Below are 10827 nucleotides of genomic sequence, written 5' to 3'. Positions count from 1 at the left end.
CATGCTGTACATTAGAGCTCCAGAATTTACCTTGTCTAACTGAAACTTTTTACCCTTCGACCAGCATCTTCCCACTGTCCCCATCCCCCCGTCTCTGACAACCACCATTCTACTCTGCATCTATGAATTTGACTATTTTAGATCCCACAAAAAATGAGATCATACAGTATTTGTCTTTCTGCGCATAGCTTATTTCAGCTAGCATAATGCCATCCAGGATCCAATAACATCTGTGTTATTGCAAATGACAGGATGCCCTTCTTTTTAAGGCTGAATAATATTTCATTGTGTGTGTGTGCCACATTTTGTTTATCCGTTCATCTGTCAGTGGGCATTTAGGTTGTTTTTGTATCTTGGCTATTGTGAATGTGCTGCAGTGAACATGGGAGTTAAATATCTGTTTGATATACTAATCACATTTTCTATTGGAGATACATATATGTGTGTGTGTGTGTGTATATATATACATGTATATATATATGCATATAGAAGCATATCTAAGCTGTGGGAGGCTGAGTAGATTTTATGGTCAAGCTCCAACCTCTGCCTTCTTGGTAATGGGAAAAGTTGTGAAAAGGAAATACAACAAATGATTGCTATTTAGATCATACAAGTAAGTGACCTTGTCATTAATTCTTGTGAAGTAATCTGTGTGTGGTCTTGTCATTCCAAAAAGCCCATTTATTTTTCATTTAAGAAAGGCTTTCGGGTAAAGTCTTAGAATAAGTGCACACCCATATCTTTCATATATTTAGAAAGTAGCTTAGCTTGATCAGTTCCCTAAAATAGTGCCTGATGTTTAAGATCAGTAGGTAGGAAACATCTTCCCTTTTAAAGCAATACATGGTGATGGATTTTCCTCTGCAGTAATGTCTGCACTTGAACATGAAATCTGCTGGATGACACTCTGTCCCACATGCTCCTGGTCACGAGCTGCTCAGTGCCGGTGATTTGCAGATCTAACTATAGGGCTGTCATCAGCTGCCTGGTGATCTACCTTAAATAGGGCTGTCAGCCATTTTGTTTTGTTCCAGAGAGTTCTTCCCAAGTGACCCGTAGAGAAGCGGGAGAGCCAAGGAACCCCAGCCATCAGCTCAGAGCCAGCAGAGATGGCTCTCTATTTTTCTGGCCCTCAGACTGCGAGCCAAGGTATAAGAAAGAAAGCTGTAAGGATAAAATAGGCAAGCTCCATTCATTGTCAAGTTCAAAGTCCTTTGGCCAGAGGACGATAGAAAGAACTTGACTTTGTCAGAGATGACCTGTGACAATGTGAAATCTAAGCAAAGAGAGCTGAAGGCTGTATATCCTTGTTCAGGGACAATCACTCAACACCACCACAAGCTGAATCTATGACAGGAATAGCTGGCGTGTGTGAACCACATGGCTTGGAGGGAGGCTGACATATGATATACCTTGGATTTTCATCATTTTTCTGCCTTTGCAGCAAGTTTTGGGCTGATGCGTACTCCTTCCAGTGTTGCAATCATGGGGAATAGAGAAATCTTGTTTTATTTATTTATTTATTTATTTATTTATTTATTTTAGCACTCTGGCTGCTCTCTTTGGCCTTGTGCTCTGTGATGTGGTTATGTTTCAATGTGGTTTGATCATGTGACAGGGCTGGGAGCATCTATTTTTGTCAACACCATCACTATGGGCTTTAGAACCAGACAGACATGAATTCATACCTATTGCTAAGGTCAGTCTCTTAAGAGTAAGAGAGCCAGTTTGGCACCATGGTAAAGAGAACTGACTCCTGATTCACACAGTCCAGGGCTTAAGGTCTGGATCTGTCACTTACAAGCTGTGTGGCACTGGGCAAGTGACTTAACCTTTCTGTGCCTCAACCACTTTATCAAATAGAGAGCATATTAGCACCTACCTTACAGGATGATTACAAGGATTAAACTGAGATACGATAACATGGTAGCACATAGTGACTGGTCATTAAACATTCACTGTTATTAAATTTACCTAACCCCTCTGAATTTTGGTTTTCTCATTCTTAAAGTAGTTGTGTTGTTGTGAAGCTTAATTTAATCTGGGAGGAAATGTCAGCATAGTGTTTGGCATAGAAGTCCAGAATGAATAGTTGATATCATTATCAATAATAATAATTAAGAAATAGAAGCTATGGAGTCCAAAGCTTCATTGTTTTATTTTAAATGCCAGCATCTGTTCCCTTTTTATTCAGTTATTCAGTTCTGACTCATCAATGAAAATTACCCTGTTATATGGTGAAAGTAGGGAAATTTCTTGTAATTTGAGTCCATATCCCAATTAATTAACACAATTTTACAAGACACATTATGTTTCCAGCTTGGATGAGAAAGCAGAAGTTTTCTGCTCTAATAGAGTTTATAATTAAATAGGGTTACAAGGTAAAAACATACCCGTTCTGTAAATTATAATTGGGTACATAATATGCATCAGATACCACCATGGTGAGTATCATGATAGGCAGAAATGTGAATCAGATGTGGTTCAGCCTTTGAGGGGTACAAAGTCAGCTGGAAGTAGTGGTAGCAAGTGCATCAATATAGACTGCCTGGATTAGATACCAGGCTTTGCCCCCTGCCACCGTGAGACCTGAGGCAAGTTACATAACTGCTGTATACAGGCTTCCTCATTTGTAAAATGGAGACACCAATAGTGCTTACGTAGTGTTGATGTGAAGCTTAAATGGGTTCTTGTGCGTAAAGCATGGTGCCTGTCACGTAGGGATCAGTAAATGTTGGCAATTTCAAAACATATAGTGGGGGAGAAGACTTGCACGTAAGTAATACTGCAAAAAGTATGGTGATATTGCTATGGAAATTCAGAGACCGGAGAGATTACTTGGGCTTCATAAAAGAATGTGGCATTTAAGCTAAGCTTAGAAGGATGGGTAATATAGGAACATGGAAAACTAGGGCAAATTAGGGCAGCTTTAATATTAGAGATTTCATGATCAAAGGCATGGAAATAGGGAAACCCAAGGCTACAGGGAAGAAGTTAGGACAATAGTTTGGAAATGTGGACGCCTCAGATACTAGTTCAAGAAGTTTTTGTTTTGTGAACAGTAGAGAGAGCGCCATTGAGAATTTTCAGTGGGAAAATAAGGTCAGAGCTATGCCTCTGGTAGCAGACTAGGGAAGAATGCTTTGGGTCAAATAATAGCCTTGTCTTAGTCTCAAGACCTCCAGTCTCTCCTTCTACTGGCCCATTTGCTGTGATACAGGAAAAGGGGAGGACCCAGGGATATGAGATAATGATGTGTAAGCTGAGGTTGCCCAGAGGTTGGATGTGCTCTTAACAAACTTGGGGAATATAAAAGGATAGGTAGACTGAAAAAGAAGCCTTTTAGTGCACTGGGAGATGTTGGTTTGAAGTGTTGGTAAGTCCGCAGGTAAAAATAGATGGAGGTTTGGAACCCTAGAGTGCCACCAGGTTGGAGGTACAGACTGAGTAACAGCTCCTCAGAAGTAAAGCAGGAAGCCTGAAGAATGAAGGAGATTGCCAAGGGAACATGACAAAGACCAATCATTGAGCAGTCCCTTTTATTCAGGGATGGCGGAAGAAAATAGAGACGGGAAGGATCCATCAGAAAGGTGGGAGCACTAGAAGAATACAAAGATGAATACGGGAATGGAGGGGTTTAAAGAAGGAGCATTTTAGGGAGCCTGGGCGTGACTTATTTGGGAGACAGTAAGACAATAGGAATGAAGGAGAGACAAAGTTAGGGGTATCAGGTAGAATTCAACTGTGGGGCACCTTAAATCCAGGCAGAGACCTTTTGGCTTATTTGGTATAAAGCAGGAAGCCTTTATGTGATCTTAAAGGTATTATTTCCCGGCAACTAGAGAATCATATTCTATAAGACAGAGGCTGGGTTTGAAAGGTCTTAGTGTCCCCCCAGTCCCCACCACCATTACTTATTATTGCACCCTCTCACTTAGTACTTTCTTCTCTTTATTTTGTTTCTCTTAAAGATGGGAGGTATGGTTATTTTATATTGACAGAGTTGAATCTGCTGTGAGGCCTACAAAAAAAGGGAACATTTTGTGGTCTTGTTCCAGTGAGACAGAGTTGAAACAAGCTGAAAAGAAGTTACCAGGAAATCATAACTTTATAGCAGCACAAAACCCCGGAGTTGTGTTACTTTCTCTATCAAAAAAAACCAAAATCAACAGTTCTCCTTGAGAAAGAGGAAATAATGGAGATGAGAACCTTTCTAGGAACTGGAAGTCTTGATAAAGTAGAGCACATCTAGTAAAAAGTAAGGAATGTGACAGCAAGAGAGAAAATGGGTCTGTAACATTGGATAGTCCAGTTTTGGATTTTAGAAGTGGGATTATTCTAGGTTATGGCATGGAAGGTTCATCATAGTGTGTTACTAAAACAGAGTAGAACTCATTAGGTCCAGGTGTTCACTTTGAACAGATGTCTGCATAAACCCTAAAGTTCCTTGGGATGGCCTTCCAGCCCACAATTCCATTATTACGGTATTAATGGGTCTTGTCTTATAAGACCTGTGTGTCTCATAGTATCCCACCTGTCATTGCAAGATGAATAAATAAAAAATAAATGTATATTGAATTAACACAAACTTTTTCAGAGTTTCTGATTGTCAGATAAATGATGGGAAATGATGTGGAAAGTGGCTATCACATACTTCAAAACTGAAGAGTTTTTGTACATGGGAAGAATAGTAAGGTCCAAATTTGGCATTGGGACATGTGAGAAGAAGGCAGGCTTCTGGGGAAAGGAGATAGAAAATGTGGAAGAATTTGCAGCCTTCGGGTAAGGGGGCTTCCTTGGAAATGACATCCTTCAGCAATGCCCAGATCTGATTTAAAGCAAAGTGAGAAAAAAAGAGGGAGGATAATTCTAGGGGAGAAAGTGCAAACCAGTACAGGGATGAAGAAAGGCTTGGGTTCTAATTGGAAAGCTTGTGTTCTGTATTTCACTCAGGAGCAAGAGGAGTAATCAGATGGGTTGAATTAACTCATCTCGTAATCCCAAACGGAATTCAGTGCAAAGATTTCAGTGTCAGGCACTCAAAGGCTCCAGATGTCTGTCTATTGAAGGTTTATGGAAATAATTGCTGCTATATGGAGCAAAGGCAGGTGCTGCAGGCTGCCACTCCAGGTGGTGTCTGCAGCCAGGTCAGCATGGTTGAGCAGAAGGTTCCAGACAGAATGTGGGAAAGAGTAGAAATCCTTTGGAGAAGTATCAGTTTGGCCCAGAGTCCCATACCCATCTGTGTGTTACCAGAGCCCCAATCTAGGAACACATGGATGCAGAGCTGCTGTTCTACAAATGGCTATTAATTAAATCAGGGCAGGTTATTGCATTAGTTTCTTGGCAGCTTGAGATGTGACTTATGGGATGGGGAACTTTCAGAAGACAAATAGGGAGACCCCAAGGCAGCTAGTGCCTTGGTGGTTTGGGCACCTGGGGGATAGAAAGGGAAAGGGAATTGAGATCTTGAAAAGAGAACCTCAGAGGCACACATTGATGGGAAAACTGTCAACTTTCATGTCTTTGTAAAAAAAAAAAAAAAAAAAGTGCATAATTATATTTCTATGATTTCTAAATGCCTGAGTTTTGTTGTTGCTGTAGTTTTTTTGGGGGGTTTTAAATTTTCTTTTTACTGGTTAACTGTGGGTGGGGGAGATACATAACTATCTCTCAATAGGGGGTATTCTTGGTTTAGGTGTGAAAGTTAAGTTTTGAGTACTGCCTCTTGCATTGCTGGTGACTTAACTCCCATGGCCCCTGCTTTCCAACACAAACAGCACGTCTCCATCATCTTGGCAACTAAGAGCACCTCACCACCCGTCCTCGTCCCACCCGCCAATGCCATTAGGAGGATCCTAACGCCCTGGTTGATGTGGGATCTAGGGGCACGCACCACCTGAGGAAAAATTTCATTCTCTTCAGAGATTTCACTAAACCCCCACTTTTAAAGCAGTGATATTCTGGAATTTTCTTCAGCCTCAAAGAAAATGAAGACCATGAGTTCTGATTTGACTCTAAGCAAAGATTCCTGGATTTGTTTCTGACTCACTTAGATAATGAACAGTGACATTTCAGTGCTAGTAAAACCATGGAGCTATTTTTTCCCAGTCTTCTTTTCATACATCCACAGTTTGTGGCTTCTCACATTCCCCTGTAGCCCCTCACCTATCGCTGGGCACAAGCAGACATCTTTGTAGGGGTCTGTTAATAGTGGATTGCTTCACACTCTTACCAGGTAGGACCATTATATTTTTTCATTTCATACGCACATTCTAGACACACTTTAAGAAGAATGACTTCTACTTAATCTGCCTTTCCAACACTCTGGTGACACTTTCCAGCAAGCCAGTCTCTGAGACTGAGGGACATGGAGGTGAGATGGGGCAATAGATAGCCAGATGTTCAGAAGGAGGGAGGCTCCAGCTGGCTCCCCCAGGTCACTTCCATAACTTAACCACACCTGGAAATCTGTTTGCTGCTTGAAATTCAAAGCCATGTGGTGGTGACTAGGGAGCATAGCCTGACAGATAGGCGGGGCAGGAATGGAAGAATTGGTAAGGAAACTGTTTTCCTCTCCACTTCAGAGAGAATTGTGCAAGAAGTGAACGTATCAGTATAGATGGAGGGTTGCCTCTTTTCCAGGGCCTCTGAAATTTTAGGGGGGTTGCTTTTGAGATTGATATTTAGGAGAGAGGTCTACTCTTTGGGAATTCAGAGCAGTTCTTCTAATCGACCTTCAATTCTGTCTCCTTCTACCTGATCTCCAAGGCTTCTTTAGTCGTCCTTTTCTGTGATTCTAAAACCCACCCCCTTCTGTCTCCACATCTTCCTTTACCATCTCTGGCAAATATGTGGCCCACCACATACTCTCCCTTCCTCCAACAGAACATACTTTGCCTCCTTCACAACCTGAAACCCCAATACTTTCCCTCCACTCATCCCATCTTGCTCGATGTCGTCTGCATTCTCTGTTCCCCTCAATCATATCTTATTGTTTTATTCTCTATTTGGAGACATTATACAAATTTGCTTTCATATTTGCCCAAGTGTTGAAATCATCAGCTCACCTAGACCATATGCTTTGCCCAGCTCTCAGAAGTGAGGCCTGGGCTGTGTGTGCACTTGCCCCCACTGACCTCACCCCAGGATTAAGTAGAGTTCTGACTCATGGTAGATGCTCAGTGATGTCCTGTGAATAAAAAATCTCCTTCCATAATCAGGTTTAAAAATAAAAACCAAAAGCACGTGGCTGTCAGGAATTGGTGGCTTCCCTGACTCAGGTACAGGAAGGTGACTCGGGGCCTGGCTCAGCCGTTTCCCGTACTCATGTTTGGGTCTCTCTTCTCGCGGCAGGAGGATGAAGTGGTACTCCAGTGCATCGCCACCATTCACAAGGAACAGAGGAAGCTCTGCCTGGCAGCCGAGGGACTTGGGAATCGCCTGTGCTTCTTGGAGCCCACTTCAGAAGCCAAGGTGAGATTGGTTGTCCACCCTGCACCTTCCTCCAGCTTGGCGTCTGACATAGTCATTTAGGGGAGATAAAGCCGGGAGATGGTGATGAGGACAACGTTCGAAAGGACACATTTATTTTTAAAACAGGAAGCAGATCTGGTTTAAACCATAACTCTCCGCAAGCCTAGGAATTGTTGACGTAGGAACCCAGAACACTATGAAGAATTAGAAGTGCTTTGCCTGTCAGTGTTGTCCAGGACCCTGGGGAGGCTTTGAGCTCACTGTCAGCGCTGACCAGGGAGGTCCTCTTAACACTCCCAGAACGCCTTTCTGTTGCTGTTAATTCCTAGAAATCTGAGTGTGTGTTCTTTAGTCCCTGCTGTCATTTTATTGCTACAGAGACTCACAGATGCCTGAACCTATGTTTCACAGTGAGCACACCCCTTTCACTTCTGACTGCGCTGAGATTGTTGTAACTGTCTGCCCACTGTGACACGAGGGCAGAGAGTCATGTTTGCACTGGTCTCTGCCTGCGTGGTGGCAATAATGCTGTGTCTCTTCAGCAGAACTTTTCTTTCTCCGTTGTCAGGCTGTTTCTGCTTTTCAGGATCTGTGTGTCAAGTGGATCTACGTGCTCAGCATTCTTGCAGTGCTTTTCCGTCCTGGGAAAACCTCTATATCCGTCAGGGTTCTCTAGAGAAACAAAGTCAACTGGATGGATGGATGGATGGTGGGCAGATGGGTGGATGGGTGAGTGCAGGGGTGGGTAGGTAGGTAAGCAGATAAGTGTATAGAGATTTCTTTTAAGAAATTAGCTCATGTAGTTGTAGGGGCTAGTGAGACTGAAATCTGTAGTTAATATCAGTAGGCTGGAAACTCAGGCAGGAGTTAATGCTGTCGTCTTGAGGTAGAGTTTCTTCTTTTCCAGGACATCTCAGTTGTTCTGAAGGCCTTCATCTGATCGGATGAGGCATACCGAAGTTATCAAGGCTAACAGCCTTTATTTAAAGTTAACTGACTGTAGATGTTAATTACGTCTACAAAATACCTTCACATCAAAACCTATAGTGTTGTTTGACTGAATAACAGCACAATGGCCTAGCCAAGTGGACATAAAACCCACCATCACACCCTCTAAGCTCAGGTTTTCTCATAGAAGCTTTTTTAAAAAAAAAACAAAAATCAGAAATTGGTAACATTTTCCAAAAGACCCACCTATTGGCATGCCATTTTCCACATAAACATATACAACACAGACATGCACAGAGAGTTTGGCTAAAACCTGGAACACCAGATGTCCAGGGTAATGGCCACATCCCCCAGAAGCCTCTTTTGTACATCACTGCTTCTCTCTCCCCTGTGTAGGTCACTGATCCATGAGGATGGACGAGAGCCAGAGTCCCGTTAAAATATATGGGATGGAAGAGAGACAAGGAAGATTTTTATCTTTTTAAAGATCTTTGACTTGATTTTCCTAAGGCCTTTTCTCGTTTGCTTTTGTTCTTAGCTAGGTTTTCTTTGTTTTTGTTTTTTCTCATTCCCAGCAGTCTGGGATAACAGGAAGTTCATTAGAAGTCAAGAAGTTAATTCTCAACCCTGAGCTACTCATGTGACCATGAACAAATCAAGTCAGTCACTCATGTTTGCCGTTTTCTCATCTGCCAATGAGATGCAGGACAATCCAATGGGAAGGGTATTGACCTAAATTAGAAAACAAGTGGTATCCTTTTCTAGTCATCCATTGAGTAGGGTATAGGGCAGTGCTTTAGGGCAGCAGTTCCCATCCTTTTTTGGCACCAGGATCCAGTTTTATGGAAGACAGTTTTTCCACGGATGGTGGGAGATGGTTTCAGGATGAAACTGTTCCACCTCAGATCATTAGGCATTAGATTCTCATAAGGAGCGTGCAACCTAGCTCCCTCGCTTGCACAGTTCACATTAAGGTTCATGCTCCTATGAGAATGTAATGCTGCCACTGATCTGACACGAGGCAGAGCTCAGGCAGTAATACTTACTCACCGCCTGCTGTGCAGCCTGGTTCCTAACAGGCCACAAACTGGGTCTGTGGCCCCGGGGGTTGGGGACCCCACTTTAGGGCACAGGCTCTGAGCCAGACTGTCGGAGTTGGAATTATGTCTCTACCACGTGCTGGCTAAACCAGGACCTTGGACAAGGTACCTCACTTTTCTGAGCTGAGTTTCCTCATCTCCTTAATGGGAATTTAACAGTAACTACTTTATAAGATTGCTCTTAGGATGAAATGGGTTAGTAAATTGCCTCGTGCATTGTAAGCTTGATAAAACCATTGGTTATTATGATTTCATATTGCACAAGATATTTAAACTTGGACTTAGTTTCTTGTTCTTTAAGGAAAACTAATTATCTTTCAGGGGGACTGTGAAAATAAAGAGAAATAATAATATATATAGCACATAGTACTGAAGTAATACAGTGTACTTAATAGCTAGAGTTGATAATAATGCTAAGTATAAAGTTGTTATCCCTTTTGACTTGCAAGGTCTGCTTTTGTGTAAAAGACAGAAAGATTACAGATCAGCCCCTGAACTTACAAAATCTTGAGTTTAGAATGAAAGTCTTGGAATTACAAATTCATTTAACTATCAAATTAGATAATTCTATAAATATGGCTCTGGATTTATCGCTGTTTTACCCAAGCTGGATTAGAAACAACTGTGTGTTGTAATCTGAGAATGCTTTGTATCCCTCAGGCCATAGAAATGATAAGTCATACACTCATAGATGAATTGGGGATGAGGAAGTGTCTTTCCTAACGTCTGCTTAACTAAGTGATTGTTCTTATTTTAATATGTCGTTCTAAATTTCAAACAAGCCTGAAGAATTTTAAAAAGAGATGTGTGTCATCCATATTTTTACCACTTTGTCGCGACTATTTTCATTTGTTTTTCATTCTAGCCTTTGTCCACGTATACCTGCCTGTTTTCAAAGTTGTACTCATACTGGTTATTCAGACATTCTGTGTTTTGGGTTTTTTTCTTTAATATTTCAGCCAGTTCCATATTGCTATATGGTCTTCATGAATGGTCAAAAAATGATATGCATATGGTTTTTTGGTTTATTTTGGCTTTCGGGAGTAAATATCCAGGAGTAGAATTAATGGTGTCGGAAGCATGAACACTATTAAACTGCTTTCCCAAAATGATATACAAATTGTTTACAGTTGGCATACCCACCAGCCTTGCATGAGTGTGCCTGTTTTATACGTAGTATGAGGGAAGTGCACCATCAGGGTTCTCACAGAGAAACAGGGTCAAATTCACGGTAAGGACAGAGCAGATATTCAGAATTTCTTGTCACCATTCCTGGGAGCAGCCTGCTAGATGAACCCAGGTT

General features: G+C 41.8%; 1 protein-coding gene across 1 annotated transcript in view; it reads left to right on the top strand.

Annotated features, from left to right (window-relative positions):
- The first annotated feature begins 7329 nt into the window (after window positions 1-7329).
- The window catches only part of RYR3 (ryanodine receptor 3), a 396626-nt gene continuing 393128 nt past the window's right edge, over window positions 7330-10827 (top strand). Inside the window, 1 exon segment of the mRNA XM_033190880.1 lies at window positions 7330-7476. Coding sequence (XP_033046771.1) covers window positions 7330-7476 — 147 coding nt within the window.

This window comes from Trachypithecus francoisi, unplaced genomic scaffold (genome assembly GCF_009764315.1).
Source record: "Trachypithecus francoisi isolate TF-2019V2 unplaced genomic scaffold, Tfra_2.0 Lachesis_group3, whole genome shotgun sequence".
Taxonomy (NCBI): Eukaryota; Metazoa; Chordata; class Mammalia; order Primates; family Cercopithecidae; genus Trachypithecus; species Trachypithecus francoisi.
This window is presented reverse-complemented; position numbering and strand designations above follow the sequence as displayed.